General features: G+C 34.9%; 2 protein-coding genes across 2 annotated transcripts in view; one reads left to right on the plus strand and one right to left on the minus strand.

The window, feature by feature from the left end:
• Positions 1–25,355, minus strand: part of LOC147009159 (uncharacterized) — a 113,934-nt gene that overhangs the window by 70,256 nt on the left and 18,323 nt on the right. The window contains exon 3 of the mRNA XM_085862988.1: positions 3,051–3,194. Coding sequence (XP_085719114.1) covers positions 3,051–3,194 — 144 coding nt within the window. The remainder of the gene's footprint in view (positions 1–3,050; positions 3,195–25,355) is intronic.
• On the plus strand, positions 5,161–24,136 carry LOC147009160 (uncharacterized). The gene is made up of 4 exons (XM_085862950.1): positions 5,161–5,892; positions 5,989–6,183; positions 6,280–6,623; positions 23,995–24,136. The coding sequence occupies exons 1-4, from the start codon at positions 5,800–5,802 to the stop codon at positions 24,134–24,136; spliced, it is 774 nt and encodes a 257-aa protein (XP_085719076.1). The 5' UTR covers positions 5,161–5,799.

Below are 25,355 nucleotides of genomic sequence, written 5' to 3' on the forward strand. Positions count from 1 at the left end.
ATAAACCCCTGTTAAATGTTCCAGTTCGTTGTCCGTGTTTTCTTTCATTGGCCTAGTTCGGGCTTGAGAAATAGGGAGGCCATTTGTGCCGTAAATTGTTCATTTGGTCCGGCGCAGCTTTGGTAATTTCCGCTCGGTTACACCGGATCCGAGTTGGTAACAGCGACTCGATTCGGACAATACCGGCCGAGGATGTGGCTTCCCCGGTAGTTAGACGACGGTGTGGGTACTTAGGTAAATTGGAATTAGACAAATAACCCTACCCCACGGCATCAAAATATTGGCGTCCACGGTTCACCAAGGGACCCGTGACCTTCAGAGTTATCCGAAGGTTTGACCTTCGATTTCGGTGTTCGGTGGGAGACAGCCCGACTGCTCTGTCTAGCGGTCGTCCTCGCCACCGAACCCTGGCACCACAACAATATCGGGCTGCTCATAAAATTTCTTAACAGCATCACTAACATCGGCAGGAACTTTGTGCTCAGGAGCATACTTGCTTTCCGTGTCAACTTAATGTCGGGAAGGTTCGTTTCCGACAGCAAGCTGTCTGATAACAGCTTTGTGTTTCCTCGGTGATTTCAGGAGGGCCTCTCGAGCTCGTTTAACAGCCTAGCCTATGATGGAGCTGTTGTTGTAGGCAGGAGACCGAGAAGTTGGAACAGGACTCACAGCGTTTTTGCCCTTCGCCCGACATCTCTGCTGACGCGCACGTTCACTTTCACTTGCCTTGGCAACATTAGCAGCACGCGCCTCTTTCTTGCGTTTCGCATCCAGCTCCCTGCATTTTTCTTTGTGCCTGTCTCGAAAACGCTTTTGTCGCTCGGCAGCAGTCAATGGCATCCTTTCTGTAATATGAATGCATCAACAAATTATCCATATGAATTGCACCGTACCCTTCTATGAATCATCCAAAAGATCATGAAATGTTTTAGGCCACAAAAACTGACAGTAGAGGTTGTAAGCGGCTTCACTCGGCTTGTCCACTGCAAAGTTGGCGGTCCGCGGTGGCGCGGTGATTTGTCTAGTTTTCCTCTTACGACGCACATCCGCAGGTGACAACAGAGGGGTAGTTTGTACTCACCGATTGCTGGATGTAAACCGATTTCAAAACCACTCAAGATGACCCCGTGTAAACTTGAAACTTGTCATACAGAAGTAAAATCTGGCACGCAATGAATTCTGAGACAGCTACTCTGCCGCCACCTTTTTTCAGGCTGAGTTAACAATTGTTTGACAGAATGAGTCACTCCGTAACGTTACGGAGTGACAAGTTTTCTATTTAAATTTATTTTTTGTACATTAAAAAAAAATTATACTGCACAATGATTGGGTGGTACAAGTTCTTAATGACCCTGGATTTGTTTGGTTTTTCATCAACCAGTTAAAGAGAAAAGTAAACAAATGTCAAATTTTCGTTATGGAGTGACACGTCACGGAGTGACATCTGACTCCTAATTTGAGTGTTAATTAAGCATAGAAGGACAACTCGTATTATTTTCAATTGGTTTTAAAATAATCTTCATACAGGTAGCTTCTGATGGATAGCATTTGTTGACTTCGTACCAATGAATTGAGAGACTAATGAATTAAAAATTCTTTGCATTATCGAGGGCCAATTTTACTGCGCTTTTCAGTCGAATGACTTCATTAATTGCAACGAGTGATGTAAGCCAACAAAGCAACCTAACTCGGTGATCTTGATATTATCTGAAAGTACATGGTTTCAGCTTTCATTTGGTATATAACATGAACCTTTTCAGTCAAATTTAAAATTTGACCTCTGCGGACCGTTTCTCGTGGAATTGCCCATATCCTGCACACAAACAAACCAACAGACAAACTAAAACAAGACGACGATGTCGTGCAAAATAGCACGATACTTGCAAAATCCATAAAACAAATTTGACCTCAAAAATAATTGGTGATTGAATTCCATGACCAAATATCCAACTCCTCTTCAAATTTCAAGTGAATCGGATGAAAATTGACAATTTGATAAATTTGGCCTGTTGACTTTTTGGCCGATGTAGACCTACAAAATAATTGGTGGCTGAATTCAGTGACCCTGAATATAAATTTCCTTCAAATTTCAAGTCAATCAGATGAAAATTGAGGATTTTAGAAATACCACCTGAGTTGTTGAACTTCTCACATTTGAGGGAGACAGGCACATCCCTCAATGTTCATGAAGAGGCACCACAGATGAGACAAATCTACGTGCCGTGCAATTCATCTAAACATGTACACTGATCTCTTAATTACCGACTTAGCCATCAGTTCCAGAGGAATACATTTCTTTTTTAAACTGCACTCGAGCAGAAGGCTTTGTTAGTCGAAGGATCTTGAATCTTCTTCTTCTTCTTTCGGCTGCTCCCGTTAGGGGTCGCCACAGCGGATCATCCGTTATGATCCGCATTGTGATTTGGCACATGTTTTACGCCGGATGCCCTTCCTGACGCAACCCTGGTCACCTCTTACGACACAGGGATATGGTACACCTATTTTAACCGGGGTATACACCGGCCCAGTATACTGGTACTCATTTCGCCGACCTTGGAAGGATGACAGGCTGAGTCAACCCCCTGGTGTATTAATTCAGTGGCCCAACGGGGCTTGAACTCAGGACCTTTTGGATCCCAAGCCGCTGCCCTTACCACTGCGCCAACACCAGGCTGTCGTCGACGGATCTTGAATGGAATGCAATAATCATGAACGCACCTTCGGTTTTCAGTGTCTTGATATCAGAAATAACTTTTCAAACTTGGACGTATCCCCCCCAAAAAAACTCAACTGATAATTAAGTTTCAATAAGTTATGATAATGTGGATTGATGAAACAATCTAAACCCTGAAGCTTCAGGTTGCCAAGTTACATCAAAATGTGCTTGGTACTGCAAGCACAACAGATATCCTTAATACATGAACAACCTTGAGTGGGTGCATATTGCATCAGCAAATGCATCCTTCGACATAATGGAGAACTTAAGCATTTCATTGTCAAGCGAACAAAACAAGAGCAGTGCTGTGTGTTCTGTATGCATCTCCACTTACCTTCAAGCAGCTGAGGAGCATTTTTCTGCTCCCTGGGAGTAGAATCACAAGGTTCCTGCTTTACACACTCATTGCTCAAAGCATCCTGGGAACTCTGACACAAGTCACTATGAAAATTTTCCATCTTCACTGGATGAACCAGACCTGCAAACAATGTGATCTCACATCATTTCAGGAAAGAGATAAAATTTAAAACAAAAATGATTTGAAACGAAACGTTCTGATCTACACAACATAACAACAAAGAAAAGAATCAAGAAGTTCGGCAATTAAAATGTTATTCTGCTTCAAATACAAAACACATTATATTTCACCAAACATCGAGTAATTTAAAAAACCAATGAAAATGAATCCAGAAAAATAAAAAATAAAATTCCAGTTATCCCAACAAATGCAACAAGGAAACACACATCTGATCAATAACAATAAAAGTCAGTGTGTGATTTTGTGGCTTCTTCTTCTTGCGTATGGTAGCCTGGCTGCCGGGTAGCTATCATTTTGGTGGGGCACCATTATGCCGCTGATGCTGTGCCCCTATGCCAGTACACTGGAACTCATTTTGCCGACCTCGGAAGGATGACAGGCTCAATCAACTCCACCGGGTGTTAATTCAGCAGCCAACGAGGCTCAAACTCAGGACCCTAAGATCCCAAGCCAGCCACCCTAACCAAGAAGCCAACACAAGGCTTATTTTGTGGCTAAAACAACTGAAGCTTGATCCAAACTTGATTTGAAGATGAAACAAACATTGAGCGACAGATTGAGACAGTCTCAGCTTTATTGGCTACCACCAGGAATGCTTCCAGCGCTTCACCGACATCATATCTAGTAAATAATTATCTGCCAGTCTGTCTGATCGTCTGCCCGTTCAGGGTGGAGCTTCAGTGTGTTTCCCCCATAACTCCAAAACCATGAAACCTAGCGGCCCCAAACTTTGCATGCACACATGAAGGAAACTCCAAGGGAGTGCAGGAATGAAAACAGGATGCTTGGGTAAATTTAAACACACCTTTTGAAGATAATTAACATGGCTAATATTCATGAAAGGCTCATCCTTGGTCAACCCAACTTCATCCCACAAGGGTCTTACGCCACTATTTTGATTCAGCTTACTAAATACGCCTTGCCTTGGAATATGTCGCAACAGTTTCTGTACAATAGAGCTTCATACCAACGAATCGCTATATACATTTCTAAATTGCTTGCCAAGCCAGCCGTTCTTTATCAACCGATGTTAGTAAGCCATGGCGATACAGTGCTTGCTTGAGTGCTTAAGCCACTTGGTGAGGGCTCCACAAGCCGCTTGATTTGAACAATGTTTTTGTATTATTTAATTCCCTCGATATGACGGACCCAGATTGTGTCTATTTCAAAGTATTAAAGAGGTGGGGATTGGCTGGTCAGATCTGCCGAACATTTCCACCATTTGAACCAGAAGCATTCCTGACTGCAAGGCAGTTCTGAGATTTATAAAGCAGAGTGGGAAATCCATAAAATAAAATTAATTACCAAAAGGCTCCTTCATTACATGGTATTTATAGAGCCTCGCAGCTCTGAAAACTCCATAACACTTAAAAAGAAGATCCCTCTTTTTCCATATTCAACAAAGCGATAGGGATCACACTTGAAGTCTTTTATGATGCGGCAGTGGCGAGTGAGCTACGTGGCCAGATGACATGAACGAGATATGACGTATGCAGTACACTCATCTGCTCTACCCCACGCTATGTACAGTCAATTCAAGGGAAAAAATAAAATATGTGAATGTGGGTGTTCGGTTCAATCCCATGAGTAGGGTAAGAATACTGATTCTGGCTCACTTTTCCCCATGTAAATGAATGGGGGATTTTCAGCGATTCCCTTTTTTTTTCCTTAAAAATAAACCCCCTTTTTATCCCAAGGTATATTTATTTGTCTCCCCTTTTAACTTGGAGGTTGAACCTCATTGAATTGAACACCTGGGGGTTGAACAGCTCACTCATTGAACCTATAAAGATTTGTTCATTCTCAAATTCCTTCAATAGTTTAATTTTCTTTGCACAATAATCCCCATCTAAAATATTGACAAACAAAACATTTGAATCTTTATATTTTTGAAGATACCCCTTTTGTGCCATTACGAAATGATAAACTTCTCTTAATGCTCTTGTTTGACCACCTCCTGAGCCACAGGTTATTTTTTTGTTAAGCCCCACCCACTTTTGCTAAGCTCCACCCACTTTTTGTGAGGTATTTTTTCTAAGCCATGCCCACTTTTCCTAAGCCCCGCCCACTTTTGCTAAGCTCCGCCCACTTTTCATAAGGTATTTTTTCTAAGCCACGCCCACTTTTCTAAGCCCCGCCCACTTTGCTAAGCTCCGCCCACTTTTCATGAGGTATTTTTCTAAGCCACGCCCACTTTTCCTAAGCCCCGCCCACTTTTGCTAAGCTCCGCCCACTTTTCCTAAGCCCCGCCCACTTTTGCTAAGCTCCGCCCACTTTTCATAAGGTTTTTTCTAAGCCACGCCCACTTTTCCTAAGCCCCGCCTACTTTTGCTTAGCCCCGCCCACTCTTACATCATTTCCAGTTCATCTCTGACTCACAAAGAAATCACTAGAAAATTACAGGATGTTATGGTTTTGAAAAATTTCCCAATGAAGGCTTGCCTAGGCTTGCCCAGGGAATTTCCAAAGGAAACCACACCCACCAGTCTTTCTCTATAAAAGCTTCAAACCCAGGCTCCATTTTAAACATTTGTTTTTGCTGGCAATGGTGTGCTGTGTGCTTGTCTGGAACTCTCTGTCTTGTATGGAACTAAACCTTCAAGTTGATGAACTGGATTCAAACCTCTTATCTGTTGAGGTAAGATTTTTATTTTCCTATTTTCAAACTTTGATTGAAGCATACTCATTTAATAATTAAATAACTTAATTAATACATTATTATTTTCTCTCACAGGAAATTGTATCTGAAATACAAAATGAAAATACTGCTTTTGCTACAACTTGGGGGGAAATTGTTGGCTTGGTTGAAGACCTTATGAGCGATCAAGACCTTGAGTGGGATGACTTTGGTGTTCCTTGGAACCCTCTGTCTTGTATGGAACTAAACCTTCAAGTTGATAAACTGGATTCAAACCTCTTATCTGTTGAGGTAAGATTTTTATTTTCCTATTTTCAAACTTTGATTGCAGCATACTCATTTAATAATTAAATAACTTAATTAATACATTATTATTTTCTCTCACAGGAAATTGTGTCTGAAATACGAAATGAAAATACTGCTTTTGCTACAACTTGGGGCGAAATTGTTGGCTTGGTTGAAGACCTTATGAACGACCAAGACCCACAGAACGAGTTCGTCCTTGATGACCCAACCAAAGAGTTATACCTTGGAGACCAGCAAAATCCTGAAAAAGAGTTTTACAGCAATAGTACTCATTGTGAGTTATCAAGACAATACCCACTGAACAAGTTATACGTTGATGAGCCAGAATACAAGTTTTACCTTGGAGACTCACAAATTTTGAAAAAATCAGTAAATGAGTTCTGCCTTGATGGTTTAAATAACTACCTTGGAGACTCAGGAAAAGGGTTCTGCCAAGATGGTTCTAAATATGGGAACTACCTTGGAGACTCACAAATTTTGAAAAAATCAGTAAATGAGTTCTGCCTTGATGGTTTAAATAACTACCTTGGAGACTTGGAAAGTTGGGGTTATTTTGAAGACTTGAAATGCAACCACTCTTTGGGATTTAAACCTATCAAGAAAGTTCGTACTCCCTCTTTCTATGTCATCAAACCTGAAAGCCTTAAAAGACAGAATTGGAAGAAGAGAAAAAAAAAAAAAAAAGTAAAAAATAATAATATATAAATATATATATATATATAAATATATATATATATATATATATATATATATATATATATATATATATATATATATATATATATATATATATATATATATATATATATATATATATATATATATATAGGTGGAAATCTCATTTTGAAAAAGACATTGTGTTGGGTGAGGATTGAGTTGGGGTTGAGATTTTGAATGTGAGGGTTGGGGTTGAGATTTTGAATGTGAGGGTTGGGACACACACACACACACACACACACACACACACACACACACACACACACACACACACACATACACATCAACAAACAAAAGTTAAGCCTTGACTATTCAGTTGAGGATTCTGTGTTTGGGGTTCACAGATCTAAGAACGTCCACCCCTTGACACACATTATATACTGTTATACACCTCGGACTTGGGCCTCGAGTGTCCACAACGGTGTATAGTAGGAGGGAGTGAAGCGCCAACCTATTGCTTCCATTGCACACACACACACAAACAAAAGTTAAACCTTGACTATTCAGTTGAGGATTCTGTGTTTGGGGTTCACAGATCTAAGAATGTCCCCCTTGACACACATTATATACTTGTACACCTTGGACTTGGCCCTTGAGTGTCCACAAAGGTGTATTATCTGCTTAGTTTTGTCTTTTGTAATTCCTGTGAATAAAATGAACCTAAAATCTCTTCCCCTTCCAAATCATATATTTTATAAGTCCAAGGAACTGTATCTATTACATCAACAATTTTAAAAAGTTCTTTCGTCCATCGTTCAGTAAAACCCTTTTCAAAATGAGATTTCCACCTATATATTCTTACGATATCACCAACTTTGAACTTAGGTTTTCTGACATTAATCTCTTTTTCATATTTTAATTTTGTAAATGTTTCTGATGGTTTCATATTTGTTGACGTGTGAATCGTGTCATTATACTTATCCACAATATCCTGAATAAAAGATGACCATTGTTGTGAACCGAGTTGTGTGAATTTTTTATATAGTCTCTCTTTTAAGGTACGATTAAAACGTTCAACAACAACTGCCTTCCCTTCATTAAAGGTACTGTATAATGTAATACTGTTATTTTTTAGAAAATTCATAAATGTCTTGTTATAAAACTCTCTACCCTCATCAGTCCACAATTTTTTAGGTTTTCTCTTACTTTTATTAAATATCTGTTGAAAAGCTAACATAAGAGTATTACCTGTTTTGTTTTTTAAAGGGACAACCCACGCATATCTACTCCTCAAATCAATAACGGTTAAAGCATACTTGTACCCCTTATCATTATTGAGTTCAATCAAATCAGCAGACCAGATATAATCAACTTCCTTGGAATAAACTTTCCTTCTCTGAAACTTTGTGAATATTGGTTTATGTAATTCATCAGCTAATTGCTCTTCAGTCTTAATGGCATCATTAGAGCCTATAAGTTTTTTGAATTTCCAAGTCCAAGTTTCAATTTAGCACTAATCATCTTCTTCACGATGAACCTATCAACTTTTTCTCTCAAGGTTGGATTTTGTATCAGAGACAAATTATACAACATTTCTCTATCGGCTTCATGCTTTTCTTCCAACGTTGTGGTATTCCCATAATCAATATCGTGTCTCATGCACACTTCATCAACTCTATTGATTGGTTTACTCCAGGATTTAGGATTGTCTGCCTCATCTAATCTTTTATCCAAGTTTGTGCCTGGACCACAGAAAGAATACCCTGGAAGATGTAATTCCCCTGGTATTCCAGTAGTTGTAAATTTACTTCCTGATAAAAAACTTTTGTATATCTCCTCCGAGTTTGTGTTTGGAGATAAATTGATTTTTTTTTGAACCACACACCAAACATATACCTTTTTGTATAACCCTGTTATTTTTACTTTTAATATATGAAATATTTTTAGTATTAGTTTTCTTTTTATAATTTGAGACAATAACTCATTCATTTATGAGAAAAATTCCTGCAGAGTGCAAAAACCTTTTTAGTTTCCAACATGCACATTTGAATCTTAATTTTTAAAACATAAAGAATCCTTAGAAATGCCTTCACTCTCTCCTCCATTTATTTAAGATAAAACTTGAATTAAAATGAATAGCTTGACGATGTCAATAGTCTTGAAGAAAATATTGCAAATAGACTTGTCAATTCTTTGTTTTCCTCCTCGGTGGGTTGAGTTATTTTCTGTAATACCACCAATCTTTTTTGAATCTCACTGGTTTCCATATTTTGATATTTATTCATTCTCTCTCTTTCCTCCCTCTCTCTCTTCTCCTTTTCCTCCTTCTCTTTCTTCTCCCTCTCTCTCTTCTCTCTTTCCTCCCTCTCTCTATTCTCTCTTTCCTCCTTCTCTCTCTTCTCCTTTTCCTCCTTCTCTTTCTTCTCCCTCTCTTCTCTCTTTCCTCCCTCTCTCTATTCTCTCTTTCCTCCTTCTCTCTCTTCTCCTTTTCCTCCTTCTCTTTCTTCTCCCTCTCCTCCTTCTCCTTTTCCTCCTCTTCCCTCTCTTCTTCAACTCCTTCCTCATCCCTTACTATCCTTGAATCGTTTACACCCCATAGAATATTATACATATATTCATCAGGATTTCTTGTTATTGCTGTATCCAAAATAATTTTTTACAACAGGAAACCAATAAAATTTCTTTTGAATTTCTAAAAGAGCCTTACCTTTTCTTAACCTTATAATTTTTTCATTATTTAACATTCTAATTAAATCTAAAGTTGTCGGTTTATCAACATCAGCATAATGCCAATCTTTTATTGAAAATACCTCATTCTTATGTTGTAGAACATATTTATTAAAATACCGAATACCCTTTTCTTGAAGGTATGCTTGGACACAGAAATGATAATTTTCTTGAAGCCTTCTTGCTGTCATTTATGTATTAGAAATATATGTTAGAATAATATTATGGCACGAAACACCTCCCCATCTTCCCATAGTTAAATCATTTTGTATTTCCTTACTTATTATATATAATCCTGTTTTTTCTGTTTTCATGAGATAAACAAGGGCAAAACCATTATTATATTTACCCTTATTAAATTCTTTTATTTGTTGTTTACTAATCGTGGCTCCACAAAACTCATTCTCGATACCAAGTGCATAATATTCTTCCTTACGAGACTGATTTAATTGTTCCAGGTCTTCGAGGTTAATTTTAAATGACCAATTATACCCTAAATCATTCATATCATACCCCCATTGTTCTATTCTCATACAAACGATACGCCCTTCTTTATAAAAATTTATTTTAATTCGAACTGTGAATTCTGTATGACCTGGAGATAATATCAACACTTCTGTATCTTTGGAATACACAGCCGTTTTATTTAAGTATATATATTGTGATAAATCGCTTAATCTCACCAAGTCATTCGCGTCAGTCGGGCTTGGATAATTTTTTAATTTATAAGCATTTTTCATGTTAATATTTTTGTTTATATTATATTTATGTCGTTCAGCCTGTGCCTTTGTATAATAATTTGATAAATCAATATCCAGTTCTTGAGATACACCAAAGATAGAACCATCTTTACCAACATAAGTCATTTATATTAGATTAAAAATAATATCATAAAATTTTTTATTTTTGTTGAGTTGAAATAACACATATAGACATAATTGACCACAACACTTGGAATTTAATTCTTGGACTTGAAATGTTTGATAAACACCATTCTGTAAGAATTTTATGACTTCAACAGGTGGTGGAAGACCAAAACTATCAAAATAATATTTGTCTTGACTATTAAAAATACAAACCCAATGAGAACCGTTCCCATCATTATCTTCTAAGTTCATAATAATATTCTTTGTATGTTTCGGCACATTTGTTAATTCATCTCTCATACAAATAACCACATTATGAATTTTTAATTTCTTACAATATTTGGCAAGTTGTAAATTTGATGTTGTATTCTTTCCAAATTCTTTCAACCACTCATCAATGCTCATTTATTTATTAGAAAGATATAATCCATTACCTCTTTTCGTTAATTTTACACCTGCTTGTGCAATAGAAGAAAGCATATCTCCAACTAACAATCTTGCTTTATCAGGCAGACCTTCAAGTTTTTCAGCAAAATCTACAATTACACCACTTCCACTAATTTGTTTCTCCAACTCTTTGTTATGTCTTTCCAATTCTTTTTGAGCCTGGAGTTGAGCCTTCCTTTCGTTGGCAGTTTTCACCGCTGTTGAAATACCACCCGTCAATGCTCCAACCGCACTTAAACCAGCAAATAAAGGAATTAGAAATGGGAGAAATCCTCCACTCGTCTCTCTTATTGAATATTTTTTCAACATTGGTTTTGTCATTTTAATTTTAAGTGAGCCAGTGTCATTCAAGATTTTAACCTGTTCTCTTGTGAGCAAAACATCAATTCTTACTGCTCCTTTTCTCTGAATTGTATTAACGTTAATCGTACAAGGCTTTTGATTTTGAACACAAGATGATAGTTTATGAAGATTGATTTGATTAACATATACCCCAGTTGGTACTTTGCCACTCATTTATTTAACAAAAAATTATGTGAGACTAATCATCACACCATTATCTGTATTAATCTGCAATTCTGTTTCTTCCAAAAGCAAACAATATGTATCAACTTCTTCACTCTCTCCTCTTTCAATGTATAGGGAAGTATCCACTCGATTAGACTTTATAGTTTCCTTTTGAGCGCTCAGGTCAAACGCATAGATTGTATAAAAACTTATAAATGCTGTCATATCCAAAATAGGTTCTTTATTTCCATTACTTTCACACACCTTTTGGTAAGACTTGTATGCTTCAGCAAAATCATTTTTTTCCCAATTAATTTCCAATCTATCTCGTGGATAAAATGTTCCATCTAGAGAAACGCGAAGTTGTTTCACCTTAGCATTATCACTCAATGCATTATTCTTATCAGTCGCAGTATCACCATCTGGCTTTTTAAAAATCATCCACAGATATCGTGGCTTTCCTTCCAGAACACCCAAATTCCACGTGTAAGTAGTTTGATTGAGTTTAACGTGTTGACATCTTCTTTTGAGGTATGATACACTGAGTGGTTTCTTTGAGTTAAGTCTTCGATTCAACATCTCTTCTGTTTTAAGATTAGGAGTATATTCACTGATATACCAACTCATCTCCTCAATTACAAATTTATTCTGATCACCAAAAGCATTACCAACACCAAAAAGCAATCTATTTTCATTATCATTCCTTTGTAGTTGAAATCTAATTTTAAGACCATACAGAACTTTATCATAATCACAAAATCCAAATATACCTTTAAGAGGAACTGCCACAGTAAAACTATTTTCTGCTTTTGTATCATCATTATACATTCCTTTCCTTTGAATATATCCAGGGTCTGTGTTTGTTCCCGTTGACATATCAGGAATAAAACCTTCGACAGACCCCTTTCCCATTCTATCACTGAATGTATAGAGTGTAAATTTCATCATTTCAGATACAGCAGACATAATCAACCGCTTCAACTTCTTGTGTTCCAATATACAATCGCACACTATCAAACATTTTCCAGAAGAAATCATTTACAAGTGTAGCGTTTGTGTTATTCCCAGCCTTAGTGAATTTAAATTTACACAACAAGAAACTTTCGGAGAGATTCAAATAGGTTTGTTGATTATTTATTTCAAAACTTTTTGTACCATTTGTATTCCAGTCTGTTCCAGTTATTGCATTTACCTTGAAGTAATCTTCTTTTTTAGTGGAGTTTGAGATAATAATAGTATCATCCAAATCAAAGATACTATCAATTGCTTCCATACTTGTATTTATTTAGGAAAAAAGATGTTAAAACTTTTGAAACCCTGATCCAAGTATTTGAATTATTTTCTGTCGTTCTTGCGCGGACAACTGAGTTTTACCTTTCTTAATTTCTTTTATTGCTTGTAATTTATGAGATTCCTTCTGAGCATCTTTTATACTCTTTACAGCACCTGCTACATTTCCCACAGCAGAAGCAGTTGAACCAATTAGGTCTTTATGTTTAAGAATAGTTGAACCAATACCCATGAGAGTATCAATTATCCCATCTCCTCTAAATTGATGTCCGACACCCCTTTGTCTCTTAGGTTTATAGTATCCTCTACCAAGATACATACCTTCACCCTTGTAGTACGGGGAAAGGAACATCCCATCCCCTGTAATTATTTTATATTTTCCCAACTCGTGTTTCCTCACAATAACCATCGTATTTATTTATTGAAAAACTTCACGTAGGTGAATTCTGATGGATATAACTTCTCCATTAAAAGAAATCACACGATTATCTTGGTCGGTTATCCTAAAATTTACTCTGTGTATGGTTTTTCCTGACACAGGTAGATAAACCAAATTTTTAGGTTCCATATTGAATTTATAACCAATTGGGGTTGAGTATGCGCTGAATGAAAATATTGTATTTGTTTTTTTTCCAATCATTATAAGCACCATCAATCAAATCACAGTGAATTAACACCGAATTTATTCCTGAGGATATTTGAATGACATTATCACTGTAAAACGTCCCATTAGTTTCAATCTTTTTTGAGGAGAAACCTAATAACTCTCTAAATGAATTATCAATTGTGAAATCAACCTTGTAGTTATTTTTAACTTTAATCGTTGATTTTGAAGTATGTTTTTGAATGTTTATAACAATATTTTTTGGTTCATCACCCTGTTCTTTCATAAGACGAGCAATTTCAGAAGATATTTGAGAAATCTCGTATGCTCCGGGTGAGACTGTTATCGTTTTGTATCCACTTCCCGGATTATAACTAAACTTGTCATTTTTCTCGGTTATATTAAATAAGGTATTATAAGTTTCCATGGACAATAAAGATGCCTCATATTCTTTTGTTGTGTCAAGTTGTAGTGGGTATGGGAATGAAGATGTGTGGTCGCTTGTTGTGAAATTAAAACTCAGGATTGTGCTTCTCATCTTATTTAATATGAGATAAAATGTCTTTATATTGAGATTTATTAATTATTTTCATGTTCATCAACTGGTCTAAAATGGCTGATGCTTCATTAAAACAATTGTTATTTCCAGCCTTCTTACTGCCTAACAACAATAACAGTCTATTAACTAATTGCGATGGGTCATTTGGAAGAAAACTAATACCTGAACCAAGGATACTTAAAGCCTGAATAATGTGTTTCTCCTTCTCATTCTTCCTACTTTTACCAGAAAGAATAACCTTATAATTTAGAGTGTTCAGCAAATCAATATATACTCTATCATCATTATTTTCCATATCCAATGGTTTATCAATATACTTTGATTCATCCCTCACAGTTGAACCTTGTCTTCCATCTTTTGTGAGAAGAAACATTAATCTCGGAGTTAGTTTAACAGGGAGTTGAGCAGAACTTAAGAACCTTAATTCATCATTAAATATCAATACCTTTTCTTGAACAAGATGAAATATTGCTGGTTGTTCTGTTGGAATGAGTCCTGCTTTGGTTTTTGAATCCGCTGAATATTCATTGTTTTGAACAGCATTCACAATATAATCAGGGGGTTGATTAATCTCTTCCAGTTGTTGAAATAAACCTTCATCATATTCTAATTCTCCAATATGCTCTAATTCTTCCTCCGTCATTTGACTGAAATCTTTTAACATTTGGAGCTTTCTGGGAGTATATTCTACTGTGGGAACTGTGGAAACATCTTTCATTTTTTCTTGGGAAGTTTTTAAAAGTGATTTAAAAAATTTCTCTTGTTTTCTTTCAAATGCTTCTTCGCCCGTTAGTTTCTGTCTGCGTTTCTTCTTTATGTCTTCCTGTTGTTTTACAACTTTTGAAACCAACTCTTGATGTTCCTTAAATCTTCTTGCTCTTTCTTTTGTATCCATTTATTTATTGTAAAATATCATTTAATGAATTGTAAATATTAACAGGGAAATTTTCCTTTTCTTCATCATTCAAGTAGATGTGTTCAAATAAATCCTTTTCTTTAAATATTTCATCAAATTCTTTATTAACATTAATGCGAGTTGTAATTTCTTCTTCACTAATACTTGCATCTCTGCTTTTCATACGTTTGTGTTGAGTTTCTTCATCAACATCAAAACCGAATGATAAAATCTTCACTCCGCTCAGATATTTAATAATTTGTCTCGTTCCTTCTGGATTAGTTTCTAATATCCCAACACCACCAGATTTTAGTTTCCTTAACTCACTCTTACAATGTGAATATTTTGTTGTACCAAGAGAAACCTCCTCAAATATTTGTCCTTCATTCCTCAATCGCATATGTTCCTCCACTGAAATATAGTGATAATCTTCACCTTTTATTTCTCCAGGTCTTATTGCTCTAGTTGTTGTTGATACAATGCGTATCACGGGGTGTTTTTTAAGTAAATTTACAATATTCTCATTTGTACTACACAAGAACCTTGATTTATGAAAGTTTTTTCCAGAAGCAGATTTACCCACAAGATTTATAATAATAGTTGTCATTTATATATGTAATTGTTTATAAAACAAAAAATATATCCCTTAATATCTCATCTTGTTTCACAACAATATATTTATATTTTTCAGTCGTGTGCTTCATGTAATCCTCAAATTTCTTTTTACTACATAATGTAGAACAATTATCTCTCCAAAAATTATTGATATCTATTGAATTTAACTTGAATAAAATAAAAGTATTAGCATTGTTTCTGATGGAACGACGAGGAAGTTGAAAGTACGATTGACTAAGATAAATACAATTACAAGAAGAATGTCTCCCTCTTGTGTAGTAGCTGTCCATTACCGTTTGGTTTCTCTCATTAACACAATCATCAAAGATAACGAGGTTCTTTTTTGATTTATCCAAATCTTGGGGAGACGGTATATCATCCGTATTATCACTAAGAATACAAGTTATAGGATTTGATTTCTTTTTACATCTCTGTGTATCACAAAATAGTTGAATTATATCTTCAATGTTATAATCATTTAGGTTTTTTGACGTTTAAATAAACCGATTATATCTTCTTTTTGAAGACCAGCATTAAAACCTTGTGAGAGTAGTTGATACTCTGGTTGAAAACTCGACTTTGTGAAAATTATTAAATTATCATAATCTAAAAAGTTGGGAGTGAGGAGCATTTTTAAAAGTAAGCAGGTTTTTCCACATCCACTTGAACCAACTATGAGACATCTTAATGAATTTGGGAGATTTTTATGGTTGTTAAATTTTATCTTATTTTCCCAAATAAGTAAAAAATCATTCATTTATATATTTGAAAAACAGGTTATTTAATTTATTATTGGCTTTTTTAGAAACTCTATATTTTATCCTAAGTTCAGGTTTAATTTCAAGATAATCCATTATTTTATTTATACAATATCTTGTGTTGATATTTCCCTGAAAATTACATCCATGAATAATATACAACAACAATCCTTTGAACATTTCTCTTATACGTTCAGTTTCTTCCCTTGTAAGGAAAGGTGTGTTATCACCCTCATACTTTACATTCATTTCTCTTATCAATCTTGTGAAGTAATTCATTTTTGGTGTAAATCTAAAAGAATTATTTTCCTTTTTATATTTTTTATTATCATTAATTAGAAGATAATCACAGAATATACATTGTTTATAGGATTTTGACTGTGTTTAATCCCCGTCTTTCACACGCAGGACAATTCTCAAATTTGTCATATGGAGAATCAGGAAAGCCTAGCATATTTATAAAGTAAAACTTTACTTAAACTGAAATTCATCTATACTTTCAGTTGTATATTACCATCGATATCGATATACTTTTTTTCATTATCAGATTCAACGACAACATTTTTTATATTAAAGGTAATTTTAAAATTATTGTTAACTACTATTGAACGAAATGTCATTTCACCTGATATATTAACATCCTTTATTTCATCAGGATTTACATCTTTAGGGTTGTTGAAAAAAATACAAATTTCTCCTTGCATATTACAGATGGTCTTATCTTTTCTTTCTAAAGCTTCATCCATAAGGTTTTTGTTCTTTGATACTTTTTCTTGTTTCATTGCTTTTTCTAGTTTTGAATATATTACTAGAAGGAGAGGAGAAACTTTTGTTAGAGATACTTTAATTGATGTTCTTCCAGGTATACTGAAAGCCCTTCCACTGAAGGAAATTGAAGAACTCATATTATTTACCATAATAGTTTTTATCCAATAGTTGTTATATTTATCTTTGTTCAATTTTACATCCTTGACATATTTCTCAGTATCTTTAACAGATGAAGAGATTGATTGAAACTTGTCTTTTGTGTCTTGAAACATTGTATTTATTAAGTGAAAAAGTTGGAGGATAAAATGTTTTTAAGCACAGATTCACCTATAAATTAAACGAAATTTTCATCAAGAAAATTTTAGTTTAAGCAAAGTTTTATTCTATAAATATGGTGAATACAACGTACTGCGATGTTTGTAATCACGAATATAAACATTATAGAAAACACCTCCGAACCAACAAACACACATTTAATCTATTTCATCAAATATCTCCTCTTGAGTTGGAAAGAAAACATTGTGATATCTGTTCAAAGGATGTTTTGAAGAGTAGTTATAATAAACATCTTCAATCACAAAAACACAAGAAAAATGAGTTTAAAGTAAAGGGAGACTATTATATTAAAAACACTGATGGGGCATTTAAAGGGCATATAAAAATAAGGATTTTTCAATTTGGAGAACCCGGTCCATCATCAATAGCTGAATCAATTGAAATAGTGAAACCCGATGTTGAAAAATTTATTAAAAAGACATTAAAAGAAATGAAAACTTTAAAGTTTTATATGGGAGTGAAAATGAATATGAAAAGACAAGATGAAGAACATACTCCTTATATGAGAACAGGTCTTCATTTTATAACATCATTTCAAGATTTTTTGAATAGTGGGGTTTATGAAGAACTATCAAGACAAGAGGAGGATGTTGATAATACAGTGGTAGGAAGTGGATTCAATATTAAAAAAATCATCTTTTTAGATATACACATTCTAAAATCAAACCCTCTTAAAGCTTCTTCTTATATTGAATTACCAAAAGAAATAAAACGAAAGAAGGCAGTTGTTAATATTAAGAACAATGATAATAAATGTTTTCTCTGGTCTGTTCTTGCTCACTTTCATCCACCAAAATGTAATTCAGAAAGAGTAAAACAATATATGAAATATGAGAATACCTTGGACATTAAAGATTTTAAATTCCCAATGCCACTAACAGATATTCCTAAATTTGAGAAAAAGAATAATCTTTCTATTAATGTATATGGATTAATGGATACAAACAAAGTTCAAATATTAAAAATTTCAAACAACTTTAAAAATGAAGAAACACACATTGACCTTTTATATTTTAGTGTTGGAAAGAATTCACATTACACATACATCAATAATTTATCAAGATTAATCTCTTCTCAGGTATTCAGAACAGCAAACAAAATATATCCTTGTAAGCGATGTCTTAATTCATTTCATACAAAAGAACGATTAGAACAACATTCAAAATATTGTAGTAATCATAAATCAGCTGTAATTACAATGCCTAAACCTGGTGAAAAGATTTATTTTGAAGATTATAATAAATCTATCATGCACCCATTTGTGATATACGCTGATTTTGAATGTATCCTTAAAAAGATAAATACTGCTTCTCCTAATCCAAAAGAACCATATACAAATAAATATCAAAAACATATTCCTTGTGGTTTCTGTTATTATATCAAATCATCTGTTGGAGAAAAGTATAACAAACTTGAACATTATCGTGGAAAAAATGCTTCACAAGAGTTTGTAAAACGATTAGAAAAGGATTGTATAAGACTCACTAAATTAATGAAAGAAACAAATGAACCGATGAAATTAACCAAAGAAGAAAAATTAGAATTTAGAATGAACAATATCTGTCATATTTGTGAGGGGGAAATTAAGGAGTCTAAAGTTAGAGACCATTGTCATCTTACTGGTAAATATAGAGGTCCCGCTCATTCCTGTTGTAATCTTAATTATAAATTACCTTCTTTTATTCCAGTCTTTCTTCACAACAGCGCCAACTATGATACACATCTATTTATAAATGAACTTTCAAAAACACCAGGGAATATTTCTGCCATAACAAACACAAGTCAAAAGTATATTTCATTTTCAAAAATGATATTCACAAAACCTTTAACTCGTATTAGGTTTCTAGATTCTTACAAGTTTATGGGAACACCACTAGCCTACCTCGCATCAAATCTAAGCTCCACGGACTCTTTTCCAAATCTTAATTCATTCTTTCCAAAAGAGGAAATTCTCACTAAAGAGGAAATTCAGATTAAAGAGAGAATTCAAAGTAAAGAGGAAACTCTAATTAATGAAGAAATTCTAACTGAAGATGAAATTCTAATTATAAAGAAAATTCGAACTAAAGAGGAAATTCAGATTAAAGATGAAATTCTGATTAAAGAAGGAATTCTTACGAGAGAGGAAATTCAAACAAGGAATGAAATTCAAAGTAAAGAGAAAATTCTTACAAGTAAGGGAATTTATCCTTATGATTATATGGATTCATTTATGAGATTTAAAGAAACACAACTTCCTTCAAAAGAAAGTTTCTATAATAACCTTTATGAAGAAGAGATAAGTGATAAGGAATATAAACACGCACAAGAAATATGGAAAATATTTAAGATAAAGAACCTTGGAGAATATCATGATTTATATCTAAAAACAGATGTTTTATTGTTAGCTGATGTGTTTGAGGCTTTTAGAACACTCTGTCATAATAAAAATTGTTATGGATTAGACCCTGCCCACTATTTCACAGCTCCTGGTTTAGCTTGGAGTGCAATGTTGAAAATGACAAAACAAGATATAGATTTAATCAGTGATGTTGATATGCTTTTGATGATTGAGAAGTCCAAGAGAGGTGGAATATCACAAGTATGTTCAAAAAGATATGTGAAAGCAAATAATAAATATCTCCCAAATTATGATAGTGAAAAAGATAATAATTATTTGATGTATTTTGATGCTAATAATTTGTATGGATGGGCAATGTCTCAATCTCTACCTTATGGTAAATTAGAGTGGGTGGAAGAAAAGGATTATGAAAAGGCTTTGATGAATATTGTTATTTCTTCTCAAGAGGAATTGAATGACGAAGAAGAAGGTTATTATTTTGAAGTTGATTTGAGGTACCCGAGTGTTCTTCATAATAAGCATAAAGACCTTCCTTTTGCATGTGAGAAAGAAACCCCAAAGAAAGAATGGTTCAGTGATTATCATAAAAGTTTTAATATTAAAGGCAAATCAACAGAAAAGTTATTAACAACATTCTATGATAAAGAGGGATATGTTTTACATCAGAGAAGCTTAAAACAGTTTTTGAGAGAAGGATTGAGAGTAGCTAAAATTCATAGAGTTTTAAAATTTAAACAAAGTCCTTGGGTGAAAAAGTATATTCAATTCAATACAGATATGAGAGCAAATACAAAAGTAAAATTTGAAGGGGACTTTTATAAATTAATGAATAATGCTGTATTTGGAAAGACTATGGAAAATGTTAGAAACAGGCAAAACATTAGATTCGCAACATCTTGGAAAGAAGCTTCGAGATTGATAAATAAACCAAGTTTTGAGAGAGAAGAGGTTTTTTCAGAGAACTTTTCTGCAATTCATATGAAAAAGGAAAGTATTGTAATGGATAAACCAATTTATATTGGAACAGCAGTTCTTGATTTATCAAAGATATTGATGTATGATTATTTGTATAATGACTTAAAGAAAGAGTATGGTGAAAATGTTTCATTGTTGTATATGGATACTGATAGTTTTATCCTAGATATAAAAACTGATGATGTTTATGAAGATATGAAGAAAAATATTGGAGTATATGATACAAGTAATTTCAGCAAGAAGAGTGAGTTATTTTCCAAAAAGAATGAAAAGGTTATTGGTAAGTTTAAGGATGAGTTGGGTGGAAAAGTAATGAGTGAGTTTATTGGATTGAGAGCAAAGGCATATGCTTATAAGTATGGTGAACAGATTGATAAGAGGTTAAAGGGAATAAAGAAATATGTAATAAAGAAATCAATAACTTTTAGAAATTATTATAATTGTTTGATGAATAAGAAAGAAGAATATAGGAAAATTGAATACAATAAGAAGTTATAAACATAACATATATAGTGAAGAAGTAAATAAAAAGGCATTAGGAGCCTTTGATGATAAGAGATTTATTTTAGATAATGGAATAGATTGTGTTCCATATGGATATTGTATGATAGAGTGTATAAAATATATTATGTTTTAACGATGGGAAGATGGGTTTGGGTTTTTTAAGGGCTACACTTGGTTTTTCACAATATATAAATGGTTAAACCAAGTATTAATCAAACTAAAGAGTGGAGAAAATCTCAGTCTTGGTATATAAATGGAAAACATAATGAATGTGAAAAATATCAAATAAGTCTTATTGAAAAAATAACTAAAACAAAGGTAAATAAAACAAATAAGCGAATTAATTTAAAAACTAGTAAGTTAGAGGATGTAAAGAAAAAATGAATATCCTTGAATGGACTGAAAACTTTGATGGTTATCAATTGAACAATGAAAAAACAATTTACTATAATCTCAAAATGATATGTGGCTCAGGAGGTGGCCAGATGAGAGCATTAAGAGAAGTTTATCATTTCGTAATGGCACAAAAGGGGTATCTTAAAAAATATAAAGATTCAAATGTTTTGTTTGTCAATATTTTAGATGGGGATTATTGTGCAAAGAAAATTAAACTATTGAAGGAATTTGAGAATGAACAAATCTTTATAGGTTCAATGAGTGAGCTGTTCAACCCCCAGGTGTTCAATTCAATGAGGTTCAACCTCCAAGTTAAAAGGGGAGACAAATAAATATACCTTGGGATAAAAAGGGGGTTTATTTTTAAGGAAAAAAAAAGGGAATCGCTGAAAATCCCCCATTCATTTACATGGGGAAAAGTGAGCCAGAATCAGTATTCTTACCCTACTCCCATGCTATGGTACAGTGGAAATAATAACAATAAAAGTGTGTTTATATGTGCGTGTTCGGTCATCTGCGCTATGGTAGACAGTTCACTCTGCACGTGCTGTCATTCTGCCAAACACAACAACAACAAAAAAAAACATCCTGTTCTCCTTTGTAAGAACTGGTCGATGGATCAACATACAAAGTGTGGCCCCATGGTGTTGTGTGTGTGTGTGTGTGTGTGTGTGTGTGTGTGTGTGTGTGTGTGTGTGTGTGTGTGTGTGTGTGTGTGTGTGTGTGTGTGTGTGTGTGTGTGTGTGTGTTTTTTAAATTATTTCTTTTTTATAAACAAGAGATCACAGTTTCCTGTTTCTGTGTGATCTGCTTTCATTTATAATGTTATTTTGAGGGGGAGGGAGGGTGGGGCAGGATGAGGTGGGAGTGATGAGGGAGGGCAAGGGGAGGTGTTGGACAAGGGAGGGCAAGGGGAGGGGTTGGATGAGGGAGGGAAAAGGGAGGGATTGGCTGAGAGAGGGAAAGGGATGGGAGGAGAGTCGGGAGGGGAAAAGATTGGGGGCGGGGGGGAGGAAGGAGGGAAAGACGTGGGAGAAGGGACCCAGCAAAAGTACCCATCTCCAGTGATGGGAGAAGCAGAAAGTTGGGAGACAAGAAAAGTTCAAGTTGATCTATCAATTTCAATTATTTCGTGGACTTTAAAAAGGTTAACTGTGTTTCACTCAGAGCCAAAGCTCTGAGTTGCTAACACTGACATCATCGGACAGTGGAGGTTGGATTCGTCTTTGCAAAATAAGATTTGGCATAAACATTATTCATGCCGGTTCTTCTGTTATTTCAAAAGTGAATGTTCAGCTTTGCCTGCGTGTGTCGCTTTCGCAGGAAGCGTCCACCAACGGGGGACAGATGAACGCACGGACAAACACCACGGTTCGAGATATATGCATATGTTATTGCGGAAATGACTCCTTGGGGTTAATTACAATTATAAGCATATTACAGCATAGTTATTTCCTCAATGAACATTTCAGAAGGTTACTTCATAGGTATGAAAAACACAATACAAATATACAGTTAAAATACATGTAAATTAAAATAAAATCTATACACAAAGAAATATTATATATATATATATATATATATATATATATATATATATATATATATATATATATATATATATATATATTTAACAAAGGAATTACCAGGGGACAACCAGCAGGATTACACACACCAGCACTGCACACCAGCAGATTACACTGCACACCAGCAGGATTACAAAAAAGTAATCTAAATTAATGTCTACTTGTTCTCCTCAGTGCAAGACAGACAAAATAAGGAAACTCCACAGTAATAACAATATGGACCAACTCCATCCTCTCATCCCAACGCTCTCTTCCTCATATGTCGTGACTTCAATGGTCATCATGCCACTTGGCTGGGTGTGGGTACCTCTCTCACCTGCCATGGCACTTCAGCAAAAGATTTCTGGAACTCATTGCATGGCTTGCATTTTGACGGGGCCGATCGGCCTCGCCCCCGTGATAGATTTTCAGGGGGTCTTTTTTATCGGCCCCGTAAAATTAAGATGTGAAAAAAAAAGTTTATCTTATCGTTCTTGCCTGATTTCTTCAGCTCTGCTCTTTAGCCAGAAAATACTCTCTTTGTATTAACTTCCTGGGTGAATACTTGTATAATTTGTTCCGGTAATTTGGTCCAGCAATTCGTTCTAGTAACAGCTGTCAGAATCATTTTGTCGCAGAAAATGTCCAAGAGATTCGTCGATAGCGCTCTTCCCGCGTTTATACGCCAATCAGAAAAGCCGTCATTAATACGTTCAGCAAATCAGCGACCGTTTTACTTACACAACATTCAGCAGGCACGTTTCATTCAACTGGAACGTTGGGCGAAAATGGCTGCTTCATACAATGCCAGCAAAACCATTTTATTATCAACATTCAACAAATTTAATTTCAACGAAGAGTTTGGTGTTGAAACGGAGAGTGAAAAGGTATTTGAGCAAAAAGCGATAAAAAAAGAAATTAGATGACAATCTTTCAACACGGTCTCCGAGACGATGTAAACAGAGACATCATATTATTCTGGACAGACGTGATGGTGACGTATCTGAGTCAGGATCAGACCGAGAAACGGACAATGACATGGTTGAAGCCATCTCCAAAGATGATGAGAATACAGTTATGTTGGACTTATCTTCAGGTAGCTCAGGGGATGAATCTCTTTCACAATAATTCTGATGAGTGATGATAGTGACTTTTGGGGGTTTCTACCTGACGATTTACATCAATACTAAACCTACTAAAGTTAATTAGTATTTGGCAGGATGTACTGAACACATGTATCTGTTATGTTATTGGACTGGAGAGAGATACTTGCAAATAAATTAGTTTTGTTGAGACAGAAATGAATCAATAAAAACTCATTAAATTTGCGACTGTTCAGATTTTTTTTTTTTTTTGGTCATTCAGCTTTGTAGCGAATAAAGTTTTAAATTTGTTATGAGAATAAATCTTTTGACATTATTACTATGTTACTGGTGGATCCAGGTGTGGACATTAAAGTACAACCTACATGACAAGGTAATGGCAGTGAAAAGTCAAGATTTATCCCCATGTATATGTTGAACACAGTGGGTAGTCCAGGGGGAGAAATGGGTTGGACTTGTGTACGTAATACTTGAATGGTCCCAGTTCAATTGCATACGTGTAATGTATTGTACCGGCACATCATTCATGCAAATTGTCAGAACATTTGTCATTACAGGTAACAATCCACAACAACAAAGACAACTTAGTTCTAATACTTTTTAATGAAAAGGATTGTGGGAAAGTAGTGTGCTTGAGCAGAAAGTTCGTTTCTCGGAACTTTGTGTTTGGCCCCAAGAAGGGCCGTTTAAGGTACATTTTGAAATTACATAGTTATGATTAGGCTCAGTTTATTCAGATTCTTTGGCAGTTCAGTTTATACGGACATTGGTCAATTTGGACCACATGTTAAAACAATTTACAAAAACTAATTCACAAGATTTTGAAGCAATTTTAAAATCAGCCCCGTGGGCAAAAGTCAGCCCCCTCACCCCACATGACGAGGCCTATTTATCAGCCCCGCCCGATTTTGAAAATGCAAGGCCTGTCATTGGGACTGAAACAATCTGTCATTTTCCTGACCCGGATCTCAACCAATGGTATTCTACCTCTTCTAGATCTGATTTTGACAATTTTCCCTGAAAATATCTGCTGTTCTTCCTCTGCTCCAATCGGTTAATCTGACCACATGCTTGTCAAAGTAAACATCTCTCTAGCTGTTATGAGAGAACCACCTCAGCATCATCGAGTCTGGCATTTCACTCAGGCCAATTGGCAGGGACTTCAAGCAGCCACCAAACCTCCAGACTGATCTCCCATCTCTACTTCCTCCAACATCAACTTGTCCTGGGAATTCTTTCAAAGA

This window comes from Eptatretus burgeri, chromosome 17, assembly GCF_056783735.1.
Source record: "Eptatretus burgeri isolate ZD-2024b chromosome 17, Ebu_testis_v1, whole genome shotgun sequence".
NCBI classification, from domain to species: Eukaryota; Metazoa; Chordata; class Myxini; order Myxiniformes; family Myxinidae; genus Eptatretus; species Eptatretus burgeri.

Excerpts from the sequence above, each read along its gene's own strand:
- LOC147009160 (XM_085862950.1), top strand. The coding sequence starts at position 5,800 with ATGGTGTGCTGTGTGCTTGTCTGGAACTCTCTGTCTTGTATGGAACTA. Across the intron at positions 5,893-5,988 it reads CAAACCTCTTATCTGTTGAG|GAAATTGTATCTGAAATACA; the intron begins GTAAGATTTTTA and ends TTTCTCTCACAG. Across the intron at positions 6,624-23,994 it reads CTTGGAGACTCAGGAAAAGG|ACGTGATGGTGACGTATCTG; the intron begins GTTCTGCCAAGA and ends TATTCTGGACAG.